Genomic DNA, 15,713 nt, shown 5'->3' on the forward strand with positions numbered 1-15,713 from the left:
ACAATGAACAAGATATTTACTCAAGACAGTCTGTAAATATATAGACAGTTGTTCTGTGACCCATCCCCTACCTGAAACTATAGGTCTCGTTGGGGGATGGGTCACAGATTTATGTATTTTTGGTAGACCATAAATCAATGTGGTTACTGGACAAGGAACAGTAAAAAAAATTAAATAAATCTAAAGAGATATCACCTTGTAGTTGCAGGTCATAAATCATCATATTCACATCTGCCACACATTTCTTAATATCCATAAAATCAAATTTTTTAAAGTATTTGCATCAGATAAAATTTCATGCATATATTTAACATAGTCATTCTCTATTCAAGATGACAATAGCACCACCTTTATTAGCTTCTTTAATAATTATGTCAGGATTACATTGCAAATGCTGAAGTGCCTCATATTCATCATAAGTTAGATTATAAACCATTTTCTTTTGTAATATATAATGCTCTGGGCTCTTGCACGCACAAGTCATGAAACGCAATAATATTAGGACAACAGTTAGGAATGAAAACATTAGATGTATTACAAATATCTCTATTAGAAGTAAAAGAGTCTTTAAAAGTACGTTTCAGGTTAAGATTTCTAGTAAAAACATTCAAGTCCGTTAAAGCGTCAATAATAGTATCTGCTCCACTAGGTATAAACTCCAATCCTTTACTCAATAATTTAATATTTGCCACTGTTAAAAAATAATTTGAAAGATTAATAATATCTGTAATCTTTTTTTGCCAAAGTACCTTGTTTCGAACCTGGGGGCTGTCGTTCTTTTTCTTTGTTCCACTTAAACCTGCTCATTGTTGCGACCTTCCCCTCGACTGAGTCCGTGGCGGTACTTCTGTTTTCTCCAGTAATTTTGACGTTATAGCTTTCATAGTCTTGAGAAAAACCTCACCATTATGAAAACTTACATTTGACTGTACTGGTTGGGAAGCAGACAGGCTGACCATCCACGAGCGTGTACAGGTTCGTCATTTACATTGGATAAATGTGTCTGTCTGTTGCTGATTGGATAAATCCTCAGATGAACGTACTTCATTGGGATTGCCCTTAGAAGTGGTAGCTAAGAAGATGTTTGGCAGAGGTTTTTTAAAGCTGCAGATGGTTCATCCCTGTTGGCTGTTACTTAAGAAAGTGAGCACTGATTGGCCCCAGGTAGATCATCACTGGAAAAAGTATCCAGCTCATCCATGGTTTCCTTCAGAGTACATTGAAACGTATTAGCTTTATCATACTTTGGCTATGAGAAAATTTGGCCCAGCCTAAAATCATTAATGTCCCTTAGCAGCTTTCATTTCTTCACAGATTCAAACTTCTTATCAAAAGCTGCTAATCCATCTACCATTTGTTGGTAGATGTGTATCAAGCTGTCGAACATGGGCATAGTAACAAGCTAATTTTCACCTTTTTTATCTCCTCTGTTAACTCTGCCTCAATATCAGTAAAAAAATCTTTCATGAGCACCATATGTTCAGTGCTAAACTTTAGATTCAACTGCTGCCACCTTCTCAAAAGCTCTGGGTAAGTGTTCGCATATGCTGGCAATCTTGAGTTATACGTAATCCTCAAGATACAACCTCAAGTTCCAAACGATCTAAAAAGCTCAACCATTGCCATTGGAGCTTCTTAAAGGTCTGTACCTTTCTTTCAAGTGTAATAACAAGGTTATTAAAGTTATCAATCTTTTGGGCAACTGATCCCATATTCTCCCATCTCAGAGGCAGTTAAATGCAGTAATAAAGGATTGTTGGATTTCTGCAGTATATCCTGTAAAGAGCAATTTGAAATGGAAGAGGAAAATCCTCTATCCATTTCCATTGCAGGCTGTGTCATCCTCAAGTAAAATATAGTGCCCACAGTATATACAAAAATTCTTGACAAAAGACCAAGCAAAAAGAAATACTGTGGTAAAATATGCTGGAAAAAGAAAAACTATAAAGAAAAAAAAACAGAAACATAGACATGCCCCAACTATTTATTGAAACAAAAAATATCAGTACAAAGCTTTTGGGTTCTACCCCTCTTCGCTGCTACCAAATAATTAAAAGTCATCCAGTTTCTGGTAAAATCAAATCAATCCCATGACACAGCCATCTAATAAAAATACAAAATTTAAATATACAATTAAAACTATAAATTTGTCCAAATGTTGTCTATATAGGAACATGCTCAAAATATCCTTGTTTTTACATCAGGAAGTGTACTTGTAAATTTAAAGATTGTATTATTGAGGATAAGTCCGATATATGTAGGAATATGGGGAATGATATGGGGAGTATGGGAGCCCATTGCCTAAAAGATTTAGAACTTTAATAACCTTGTTAATACAGTTGAAAGAAAAGTACAAACCTTTAAGAAGCTCCAATGGCAGTGGCTGAGCTTTTTAGCTTATTTGGAGCTTGGGGTTGTACCTTGAAGCTTACACATACGCAAGATGCCAGCATATGCGAACACTTAACCAGAGCTTTTGAGAAGATGACAGCAGTTGAATCTAAAGTTGAGTGCTGAATGTATATGCTGCTTATGACTGATTTGTTATACTGATATTGAGCACAGTTAACTGAGATAAAAAAAGTTGAAAATGAGCTTGTTACTATGCCCATATTCGAAAGCTTGGTACATATCTAACAACAAATGGTAGATTAGTAGCTTTCGATAAGAAGCTTGAATCTGTGAAGAAATCAAAGCTGCTAATGCTTGTAGGCTGGGCCAAATTTTCTCATGGCCAAGGGATGATAACGTTAAGTTTTAATATACTCCGAAAGGAACTAATGGATGAGCTTGGATACCTTTTCCAATGATGATCTACCTGGGGCCAATCAGTGCTCACTTTCCGAAGTAACAACCAATAGGGATGTACCAACTGCAGCTTTACAAAAAACTCTGCCAAACAGATCCCTAGCTACCACTTCTAAGAGCAATCCAAATGAAGTACGTTCATCTGAGGATTTATCCAGTCAGCAATAGACTTTGACAAATTTTTCCAGTGGAAATGATGAACCTGTATCTGCTCAGGGACTAGTCAGCCTGTCTGCTTCCCAACCAGTGAAATCAAATGAAAGTTTTCATAGTGGTAAGGTTTTTCTCAAGACTGTGAAAACTATAATGCCGAAATTACTGAAGACAATAGATGTACAGCCACCAATTCAATCAAGGGGAAGGTCGCAACAGCAAGCAGGTGTAAGTGAAACAAAATATATATATATATATATATATATATATATATATATATATATATATATATATATATATATATATATATATATATATATATATATATACACCCAGGTTCAAAGCAAGGAACTGTGGCAAAAATAGTAAATGCAGACATTAAAGATATTAATCTTTCAGATTATCTTTTAACAATGGCGGATATTAAATTGAGTAAAGGATTGCAGTTTATACCTAGTAGAGCAGATACTATCACTGATGCTTTAACCGATTTGAAAGTTTTTACTAGAAATCTTAACCTGAAAATTATTTTTAAAGACTCTTTTACTTCTACTAGATCTATTTGTAAGAAATAGTGTTTTCATTCCTAATAGTTGTCTTATTATTACTGCATTTCATGATTTGTGTGTGCGAGAACTCATAGCATTATATGATACAAAAGAAAACAAAAAGGTTTATAATCTAACTTATGATGAATAATGAGGCACTTCAGCATTTCAGACGTAATCCTGATATAATTGTTAAAGAAGCCAGTAAAGGTGGTGCTATTATCATCTTTAATAGAGATGACTATGTTAAATATATGCACAATTTTTTATCTGATGCAAATACTTTTAAATAAATTGATTTTATGGATATTAAGAAATGCGTGGCAGATGTGAATATGATGATTTATGACATGCATTTACAAGGTGACCTCTATTTAGATTTGTTTGATTTTTTACTGTTCCCTGCCCAGTAACCCCATTAATTTATGGCCTACCAAAAATTCATAAATCTGTAACCCATCCCCCTATAAGACCTATAGTCTCAGGTAGGGGAAGGGTCACAAAACCATTGTCTATATATTTACAGACTGTCTTGAGTAAATATCTTGTTCATTTTGGAAGTTAAATTAAGGACTCAGATGATTTTATTGTCTATGTTTTATGATCGGTATAATAATAATGTGGTCAATAACCTATTAATTGCGCTTGATATTAATTCACTCTTTGCAGTGATTCCAAATGATTATGGGTTGAATGCCATACATTATTTTCTGGGTCTATATTATGTCCATGAAAAATGAATTCACTGAACTGCATCTACATCGAAAACGCAGTTCAGCAAATTCGCTCTTGTGGGGTTCTGTCCCCCCCCGCTAATTATATAGACGAACTCTGAGATCGAACTACAGTGAGGAAAGGGCAAATTTTCTGATCCTCACTGTACCACGATTTCACTATTATCAATCTGCTGAACTGCATTTTCAACGTAGATGCAGTTCAGCGAATTCATTTTTTACGGACACAATATAGACCCGGTTTTCTTTGTACCAACACTGATATGTCAGGAAAGAATATTGAAAGTATTTCACAACAAAGTTGACAATGGTAAACGGAGCAGTGCAAACTCCACCAACCTTTTTAAAGATCAAACAAGCCAGGTTTAATATGTTTTAGAGCTTTCCTCCAGTTTATAACAATGACTTCTTCAGAAACGTATATAAAAAAAAAATTCTCATTTAAATACACTCATTGATAATCACATGCTCACCTTTAGCCAATAAAAATTCTCAAATGAATATTCACATTCATCAATGAAAATTCAATTCTAAAAGTGGAAATTGTATTCCCTTAAACCAGTAAAATGCTAAAACCAAATATATCACATTTAATCACACTTTTAGTGAAAAAACTTTCAAAACACTATTTATTGACGCATTTAAGCCTGGGGGACTGCAGGGATTCAGTTTGACTTGCCACCATAATTCTTTTCGTTCCAGTAATACTTTCCAAAAGTCCCCCTCTAGGGTTTTCTTTTACTGTATGTATCCTCATAAAAAGAAATTTGTGACCAGGAAGTTTTGAAACCTGTTTAGCTAAGCACTGCTAGTTGCCTGTTTTGTTATATGCAACATGTTTTCATATAGCCCATCACAAAACTACCTTTGGGTCTTTCCGGCATAGAAACAGGGACAATTTTGGCAACTTGCTAATATATAATGCCAATGTTAATTTCAGAAGATGAAGTTTGTCAGAGGGAGGCCTTAGTGTTGGTAGATATGTTTAAAGCCTGAGGATATCCTGGTTTATTAATACAAAGGGTGAAAGAGGAAATTGAGAAGGAAAACTGATTTTTTTAAAACCATTGCTTAGGATGGAGACAGGAACAGAAATAATCCAGGTCTCCACCAGGGTTGGAAAAGAGAGAGATTTTTCTTGTCCCTTTATATTGACATATAATGGTATTTATAAGCAAATTAATGAGATTTTGAGGAAAAATTGGCATATTTTTTCATGTTTTGATGGTTATATTGCCATTAAGAATTTCTTGGAACAGAACAACACAAATAGGGTAATGCCCACATACAGAAGGACCAGGGACCTATAGATGTGGGTTTTGTAAACAATGTAAACACATCCAGTTGGGGCATATGACTATAGCCAACAACATTGAGTTAAGGAGTAATTTTTGTTGTGATTGCAACACCTATGGCATTGTATATTTAGCAAGTTGCCAAAATTGTCCCTCTTTCTATGTGGGAAAGACCCAAAGGAAGTTTCGTGATAGGATATATGAACACATGTTGGATATAAAAAAGCAGGCAACTAGCATGCATTAACTAAACATGTTTCGAAACTTCATGGTCACAAATTTCTTTTTATGGGGATGCATACAGTAAAAGAAAACCCTAGAGGTGGGCCTTGGAAAGTATTGCTGGAAAGAAAGGAATTATGGTGGCAAATCAAACTGAATGCCTACAGCCCCCCAGGCTTAAATGAGAATGTGTCATTAAGTAGTGTTTTGAAACTTTTTTCATTGAAAGTGTGATTAAATGTGGTGATATATATGGTTTTATCATTTTATTGGTTTATGGGAATACAATTTCCCCTTTTAGAATTGAATTTTCATTGATTTTAATTGATAAATGTGAATATTAATGTGAGAGAATTGTTTATTGGATAAGGGTGAGCATGTGATTGTCAGTGAGGGTATTTAAATGAGAATATTTTTTATATACGTGTTTCTGAAGAAGTCATTGTTATAAACTGGACGAAAGCACTAAAACCTATTAAACTTGGATTGTTTGGTCTTTAAAGTGGTTGGTAGAGTTTGTGCTGCTTCCATTTACCATTGCCAACTTTGTTGTGAAGTGTTCTTTAATTGAGTTCTGAGTTTTCTCAGTATTGAAGATATTTGTCAGTTGATTGAAATGGTGCTTACAAAAATGTACAGAGGATATAAAAAGTATACACACCCCTGTTAAAATGCCACGGTTTAGCGATATAAAAAAAATGAGACCACAATAAATAATTTCAAAACTTTTCCCACCTTTATTGTGATCTATAACCTGTACAATTCAATTGAAAAACAAACAAATCTATTGGGGGAAAAATCTCAAAAAATAAAAAACGTACAATAAGCTGGTTGCATAAATGTGCACATCCTTAAACTAATACTTTGCTGAAGCACCTTTTGATTTAATTACAGCATTGAGTCTTCTTGGGTACACACCTGCCATCAATTAGAGACTCTGATCAACCCCAAATAAAGTTCAGCTGTCTTAGTAGGATTTTCCTGACATTTACTCAGTTGTCTGCTACTGCAAAAGCCATGGTTCGCAGAGAGCTTACAAAGCATCAAAGGGATCTCATTGTTGAAAGGTAGTCAGGAGAAGGGTACAAAAAAAAATTCCACAGCATTGGATATACCATGGAACACAATGAAGACAGTCATCAAAAAGTGGAGAAAATATGGGACAACAGTGATGTTGCAAAGAACTGGATGTCCCTCCAAAATTGATGAAAAGACGAGATGAAAACTGGTCAGGGAGGCTGCCAAGAGACCTAGCAAGTACTGATTGTGTACTACATGTGACAACAATCTCCTGTATTCTCCATATGTCTGGGCTATGGGGTAGGGTTGCAAAGCAGAAGCCTTTTCTTACACAGAAAAACATCGAGGCCCAGCTAAAATTTGCAAAAAAATACATAGTCTCCCAAAAGCATATGGGAAAATGTGTTATGGTCTGATGAGACCAAGGTCAAACTTTTTGGCCACAATTCCAAAAGGTACATTTGGCGCAAAAACAACACTTCACATCACCAAAAGAACACCATCCCCACGATGAAGCATGGTGGTGGCAGTATCATGCTTTGGGGTTTGCTTTTCTTCAGCTGGAACTGGGGCTTTAGTAAAGGTGGAGGGAATTATGAATAGTTCCAGATACCAGCCATTTTTGGCCCAAACCTTCAGGCATCCATTAGAAAGCTGAAGATGAAGAGGAATTTCACTTTTCAACACAACAATGACCTCAAGCATACAAACGAATGGCTTCACCAGAAGAAAATTAAAGTTTTGGAATGGCCCAGCCAGAGCCCAGACCTAAATCCAATAAAAACCTGTGGAGTGACCTGAAGAGGGCTGTACACAAGAGATGTCCTTGCAATCTGATAGATTTGGAGTGCTTTTGCAAGGAAGAGTGGGCAAATATTGGCAAGTCAAGATGTGGCATGCTGATAGATTCCTACCCAAGAAGACTGAATGCTGTAATTAAATCAAAAGGTGCTTCAACAAAGTATTAGTTTAAGGGTGTGCACAGTTACGCAACCAGCTTATTGTACGTTTTTTTTATTTTTTATATTTTTCCCCTAACAGATTTGTTTTTCAATTGAATTGTACAGGTTATAGGTCACATTAAAGGTGGGAAAAGTTTTTAAATGATTTATTGTGGCATCATTTTTTATATCACAAAAACCTGGCATTTTAACAGGGGTGTGTACACTTTTTATATCCACTGTATTTATTTTTGAGGGACAACCACATTTGCAGGTTGCTGGTATGGCCATGGGTACCCACAAAACGCAAATTTAGTATCTAGTTAGTGAGAGAATGAATTTTTATACAGTGAAGGAAATCCTTTGAATGCAAATGTTTTATTTATATAAGTGTTTTCTAGATTGTTTTTTAATATGGGAAGGAAATGAAATTTTGAAAAGATATGTAGAATATTTAGATAGCACCACTGATTTTTCAAGATTTAAAATGAATTGCTGTACTGAACAGATTACTTATTTGGATGTGCAATTAATTAAGAGCATGGGAGTTATAAACACTAGTGCTTATAAGAAGCAGGTGTATGCAAATAGATATACTCATAGATGAAGCATGCATACTCCATGTGTCTTTAAAGGAATAGTTAAAGGCCAGTTTACCAGGATCAGTAGAGTGAATGCTGATGAAATTAAGTGCAGGAAACAAATGAACAAAATGGCTATGGAATTCCAGGAAAGGGGATATAATGAGGTAGTAGTGCAGGAAATTGAGTGGAGTAATCAATGAAAGAGGGGGAGAGACAAAACCTTTTTTTTAGTGGAGCAAGAAATAATAATTTAGATATGAATAGAGATTTGTTATTGAATAAGAATAAAATTAGATATGTGATTGCAGTTAATAGAGGGAAGAATGATGTTAAAAAAGTAATACAAAAGAATTGAAAAAATTATGACAACTATGCCTGAGTTGAAGTGGTTGATAGACGATGAGTCTAGTTTTGCTTACAGGAACTGTAAGAATTTAAAGAGGAGACTGTGTTATAAAGATCTAAAAGTAAAGAAAGATGGTAGGGTAACTAATAGGCTGGGGACATTTCCTTGCCATAACTGTAGCTGCTGTAAAGATATTAATATCACAACCTTTTTACATCCAGTAACAGGGAAGATATATAGGTTTTACTGTTACTACTTGTAATACTGCTTATGTTGTCTATCTAGGGACATGCTCAAAATTACCTTGTTTTTATATTGGCAAGTGTAGTCATAAATTTAAAGGTTGTGTTATTGAGCATAATTCCGGTATACATGGGAATATACGGACAAATGCACTAGCAAAGCATGTTCTAAACACTGACCTCACCCATGAGTTCAAGTTTAGAGTTATTAATATTGTTTACAAGAGTGTTAGAGAGGGCAATATGAATAATATTTTGGAAATGAATGAATACAATTGGATTCTAAAGCTTAAACCTGATGTTTTTCCTGGACTGAATAGTGCAATTAGTCTAAAACCTGTTTTGGTTAAGAAGCAAATATGCTGTCATTGAAATTATTTATTTTTAGTTTTAATTGTATATTTATATTTTGCTTTTTTTATTGGATGGCTGTCTCTTGTGATTGATTTGATTTTACTATAAATTGAATGACTTTTAATTATTTATTAGCACTGAAGAAGGGTAGAACCTGAAAGCTTTGCACATATATTTTTGTTTCAATAAATAATTGGTGTGTCTACATTTTTTTTTCTTTTTGTTTATCGTTTTTCTTTTTCCAGCATAGTTTACCACAGTATTCCTTTTTGCTTGGTCTAAAATTTGTTTAATTCAAATCATAGTAACAAGCTCACATTTTTAATATTTACATTGTAATACCCATTTTTGCTCACAGGTTCGATTGTGCAGACAGGCAGTTTCACTCCATTCCAGCCACTTGGCAATCCCTTATTGACAATCCCAGCGATGTTAAAGAACTCATCCCAGAATTCTTTTACTTTCCTGAATTCTTGGAAAACCTCAACAGTAAGTATCGATGCAGTGGCATACCACTTTGCCTTTCTATCAAAGATTTAGCGAATGTTGTGAAAAACAGTATCTGTCTTTGAGATTATGCTGTGCAGTCTTTTGGCTTAGACAGTTGTTTGTATTCATGGGCTGTTACTATCATCTTCCTCCAGTTCATTCCTCCAGTCATAGGACTGGAGCTGAGACACTCCTGTCATTTTATTCTACTTGTTTTTTGTTATTCAGAAAAGTAAAAACAAAAGAAAAATGTCTTTGCCAAATATTGGCTTGTACTGGTAGTGCAATGCAGTGTTGCACTAGGAAGAAGGGGGAGATGTTTGTGGTAGCATTAACCATTAAATCCATGATATAAACAGTAACTCTACAAGGAAACTGGTTGCCCATGTTAAGGGCTATGAGCTTCTTTTAGATGTTTTGTTTTTTCTTATACATCCTGTCTGAGGCTATATATAATATTCATAACTAATGTATATATTCATAGTGAAGCTCTTTACTATGTTAAACAGCAGAGAAAACAGAATATTTTTAGCATTACGTACTTTAGACACTACATCCTTTAAAGATTTCTCAAGTGGGAATCCTCACAAGAGGAATTGGACATAACATGCATTGATTTTAGTGCTGAGAGGTTTAGTGTCTGTAAGAAAACAACTGACAAAAATGCATAATTTGTACAAACAACAAACTTCAGTTTATATTAATGGCAGCAAGGAGTTCCTTAAGTACTGACAAAGGTGACATAATTGTTAGCAATGGGATCCTACCTTTATTTGCTGGGACATAATCACCCTAGGCCTCTCAACGGTGATGTAGAAAATAGCTATGCTAGGGGAACCTTTGTTGACCCAGGGCTTAGCTCGTCTAACCTCTGGCCTTGGAAGTAGATGTTAATTGTAATTTCTGGTATAATTTTTAATGTAGCTACATGTGCACAAGTTTAAATCATATTCAAAGTGCAGAACACTATAAATAGTACATTCATTTTTTAGCTTAGCTCATGACTCCTTCTACCCAAGACATGCTGAAACATTTAATATACCCAGCATTCTTTCCCTAAAATAATAGTGAGGGCAATCCAAGCTCCATGAAACAAGACAGCAAATGAGCCTAAGCGGTACTACAGTAAAGTCAGACTAAAAATGGTACTAATATTCTTGGCAAGCAGTTATGTAAACTATCTGACTTTATAAATGTGTGACAACTCCACTGAAGTAGCAAGAACAAAGGGTATAGAATAAACCCTAAGTGATACAAACAGATGTTGGAAGAAAAATGTGAACATCATAACAATCTAGTGTCTAAACAACTCTCAACATCTCTTTCACTGCACTAGTCAGAGTCAAATATCAGTTCAGTTGTGTTAGCCATTATGTAGGCTTTAAGAAGTGTTCTATTACCTTGTATATAGCATGGTTTTGAAATTATTGCATATCTAAAAAGGCAATACTAGATGCATAGAGGCATCAATTAGGGTAATCCCAGAGAAACACCTGGTGTGCCTAGCAAAATTCTTGTCTTTAACCAACTATTTTTTTTTTTTTAAGTCAAATGGTAGTAGATTACGGGTTAACAATGTGTAGACGCGGTTGGAATTTGCAAATTAATAGTGATATTTATTTGAAACTGCAGATATGATGTGTGATGCCCATCCCATGCACTGGCCCAGTAATCAAGGAGCCTTGATACTCACCACTAGCACCAGTGAGTGACAGCACATTGGGAAGGATAGCAAGTACACAACCAGTAAAGTGCAATTTCCCTTAAGATCACACAGAGATCAGTCAGTCTGAGGCTGGTTTCTTCCTTTCTCTCCAGATCCCCAATAAGACTCCCACCTGGCACAGCTATCGGGTCCAGATCTCTGCCTAGTGGTCAAGCTAAAACCTCCAGCACTGTCTCTGGCCAACCAGTGGTTCACGTCCCTTCCCAAGTAGCTGACAAACACACACACACACTTTGAGATAGGAGTTGTATACAAACACAGACACTCCTGGGGAAGGCTGACACAGGTTCTCCAACTATGCCCACTTCTCTCCAGACTATAAGGTAGAAATCATTTCCACCAACCACTAATATCAGCTACTATAAGGCCCTTCCCAAAGGGTGACCAATTTCACTGTGTAATGTTATTGTTATCCAAATATTAAGTGTGACTGAGCAGCAAGACTATTGGAGTGGCTTGGACAGTATCACCAAATACATGCAATGTACTCTAAGAGCTTAAATTATCTCTACACAAAACAACCACAGTTGAAAGGTTTAAAAATATTTAATAATAAATAATAAAAACACAGGACAATACTCATCAATTCAATACAGTGCTAATCAAGAGTTCAGAAATCACAGGAACTTTAAAACAATATTGTAGGATAGTCTGACATAAATATAGAAAACAGCTAGACTAATTTGGCTAAATTCCTGTCTAATTCTAAGATAAATACCAAGTTCTAAATACTACGTACAGAGCAAAGCAAGTGCCTGATGAGTTGTTGTCAGCTTTAGACAAAATCCAAAATGCTGTCCTTTCTTTCTGTCCTTAAATTGATAACACAGTACTGCTGAGTCATTTCGGATTACATCATTCTTAACGATTCTGATTTAGTTCCCAGGCTCACAGAACTTAAAATTTACATTTATTTTTGTAATCTGCACCTGCAGGAAGCCACAGCTATAATACATTTTACATGTAAAATCTAGTAATTAACTCTTGTACTAAGACAATAGAAAGAATTCCTTAGTCCAGACATCCTGTCTCCGAACTTGAGATCATTCCTGAAATGCTTGGCTTATCAGCTTTCTTCCACCAAGGTACACTGTGGTTACATTAACATTTACAAATGACATAGAATTATTTACAAAATTCTGTCTAGCTAGGCTGGCAGCCTTCACATATCCCCGCACCGAGAACCCAAGCTAGATTGTCAAGTGACCCTTGAGAAACGTTGCTTGAGAGGGTTAGGTCTATATCTGAGTATACCTTACCCCATTCCCTGTCTTGAGAGCCCATCTGCATTGGCGTTGCTAACCCCACTGTGGTGCTGCACTGACATGTATGCTTGCAACCCTAGGGTCCATCTTAGCACTTTGGCATTTTGCTGGCTGGCTCGGTGTACCCATGTTAGGGGATTGTGATCTGTAACTACAGTGAATTTCCTTCCATACAGATAAGGCTGAAGTTTCTGCAGTGCCCACACTATGGCTAGAAATTCCTTTTCTACAGCTGCATAGCATTCCCCCTTGGGTTGAAGCCTATGACTGAGATAAACCACTGGGTGCTCTTCTCCCTCCGAAGGAAATATGGCTAAGTACAGCCCCCACCCCATGGTTCTAAGCATCCCACCTGCACAACAAATTATTTTCTATAACCTGGACTGGCTAACACAGGGGGCCCCCCAGAGCTTCCGCACTACCTTATCTGGCCTGTTTTTTCTTGTCAGGACTGTGAGTGGAGCAGCTATGGTACAATAACTGGGGACAAACTTTCTGTAGTATCCTGCTGTCCCTAAGAATGCCCTCACCTGCTTTTTGGCAACACGTGCAGGCCATGCCTGAATATCTTCTACTTTGGCAGGCTCTAGCCTGATCTTACCACTCCCCATTTTATGTCCCAGGTAGGAGACCTGTGACATACCCACCTGACATTTGCTGGGTTTAATGGTCAACCCTGCCCTCTGTAGTCTGCCCAGCACCTCCCTGACATGTTGAAGGCACTCTTGCTAGGAATGGCTGTAGATGGCAATGTCATCTAGATAAACAAGGGCAAAACCTCCTGCTATGGCTAGGATATGATCTACCAGCCTCTGGAAAGTTGCTGGGCATTTTTCATCCCAAAGGCCATCTTTGTGAACTCATATAAGCCAAAAGGAGTCACAAAGGCTGACTTCTCTCTAGCACTGGGAGACAAGGGCATCTGCCAGTAACCCTTGGTAAGATCAATGGTGGTAAGATGCTTAGTCGTACCCAGCTGCTCTAGGGCCTCATCTGTCGTAGGCATGGAGTAAGCATCTGACTCTGTGTGACTATTTAATTTCCTGTAGTCCACACAGAACTTGGTGCTGCCATCCTTCTTTGGCACCAGCACCACTGGGGAGGCCCAGGGACTGTTGGACTCTTAAATTACCCCTGGTTCCAACATTTTCTGTATCTCCTCCCTCAGAGTCTGTTTGACTCTCTCAGGCATCCTGTAAGGGGCCTGCCTAATAGGCCTTTGGGGTCCTGTATCCACCTGGTGCTGCACCAGGTGGGTGCACCCTGGTTTCACAGTGAGCATGTCCCCAAACTCCTGTAACACTGCTTGGATTTCTCGAACCAGGGTAGGAGATAGCTCCTGGGACATTGCTACCCCTTCCACTGAGGTGTCAGTCTGAGCCTCACTGAGGAGTTCAGTCACCAGATCTCCCTCAGACTCTTTCTGCATTCCACTGCAAATACTCAGCTCAAGGGCCTCCCTGTCATGGTAAGGTTTCATCATGTTAACATGGTATAATTTGTGTCACTGCCTCCTGCCTAGCAGTTCTACCATGTAGTTAACATCACTTATCTTTCTTACCACCTTGTAGGGTCCCTCTCAACCTGCCTGCAGCTTATGTCTGACAGGAATGAGAACCATTACCTGCTGCCCTACAGCATACTCTCTAGCTTGAGCATTCCTGTCATACCAGACCGTTTTCTGTTTTTGGGTTTCTGCCAGGTTCTACTGGGCCAACCCCATGAGTTCCCTGAGCCTTGTCTTGAGGTTTAGGACATATGCCACAACAGACTCCTTGTGAGATTCACACTCACCTTCCTACTCATCACGAATTAAATCAAGAGGTCCCCTCACCCTGTGTCCATACAGCAGTTCAAAGGTGAAAAACCTGTGGATTCCTGGGGAACCTCTCTGTAAGCAAACAGATGGGGCAGATATTTGTCACACTCCCTCTTAAATTGGTCTGCAGATGCCCATAGCATAGACTTGATTGTAGAGTTTAACCTCTCAACAAGACCATTAGTCTGGGGATGGTAGGGGGTAGTCTTCAGATGCTTCACCCACTCCCTCTTAAATTGGTCTGCAGATGCCCATAGCATAGACTTGATTGTAGAGTTTAACCTCTCAACAAGACCATTAGTCTGGGGATGGTAGGGGGTAGTCTTCAGATGCTTCACCCCACAGTACTTCCACAGACGAGCCAGCAGGTCTGACATGAAATTGGCTCCTCTGTCGGTCAGTATTTCTTTCGGGAAACCTACCCTGCTAAAAATCTCTAACAATGCATTTGCCACCTTTTCTGACTCAATGGAGGATAAAGCCACTGCCTCAGGATATCTTGTAGCATAATCTTCTACCACTAGGATATAATTTTTCCCTGTGGAACTTGGGGTACTCAGAGGCCCCACAATATCCATATCTACCCTCTGAAATGGCTCCTCAATCACAAGCCAATACATCAAAGGAGCTTTCACCTTGTCTCCTGCCTTGCCTACCTTTTGGCACTGCTCACAGGTCCTACAGTAACCCTGTAACATCTCTGGAAATTCTAGACCAACTAGAAGTTTTGCATGATACATGTCTTTGTACATTTTATGCCCATATGACGTGCAAAAGGAATACCATGGGCTATGGCTGGAAGCGCCAGACAGTAGGCTCTAGGCACTACCAACTGCTGTATTCTCTCACCTTCTAGCCCTCCCTCAGAGGTCCACTCTCTGTACAGTAACCCTTTGTCCCAGTATACAGATTCCCTATTCCCTTGAGAATCAGGTGCCTCACTAGCTACCTGCCTCAGACCTTGTAGTTTAGGGTCTAAGAGCTGATCCTGTTTCAACTCTCTCTTTGTAACCCTTCCCAGCTCCCCTTCCACAGGAAGTCTGGCATCCTCTGACAGCAGTGCCGCACTGTCAGCCTGGGTACTACAACTCACCTCTGCCCTTGCAGTGACTTTGTCCGAGGGACCATCAGTACCCACAAACAGCTGTGGCTCACCTTCACTCTCAC

General features: G+C 37.9%; 1 protein-coding gene across 1 annotated transcript in view; it reads left to right on the top strand.

Annotated features, from left to right (window-relative positions):
• NBEAL1 (neurobeachin like 1) overlaps positions 1-15,713 on the top strand; it is a 2,263,075-nt gene that overhangs the window by 1,657,241 nt on the left and 590,121 nt on the right. Inside the window, exon 45 of the mRNA XM_044075407.1 lies at positions 9,606-9,736. Within this exon, the coding sequence (XP_043931342.1) occupies positions 9,606-9,736 (131 nt within the window). The remainder of the gene's footprint in view (positions 1-9,605; positions 9,737-15,713) is intronic.

This window comes from Protopterus annectens, chromosome 6.part1 (assembly GCF_019279795.1).
Source record: "Protopterus annectens isolate FY-2018-M chromosome 6.part1, PAN1.0, whole genome shotgun sequence".
Classification (NCBI taxonomy): domain Eukaryota; kingdom Metazoa; phylum Chordata; order Ceratodontiformes; family Protopteridae; genus Protopterus; species Protopterus annectens.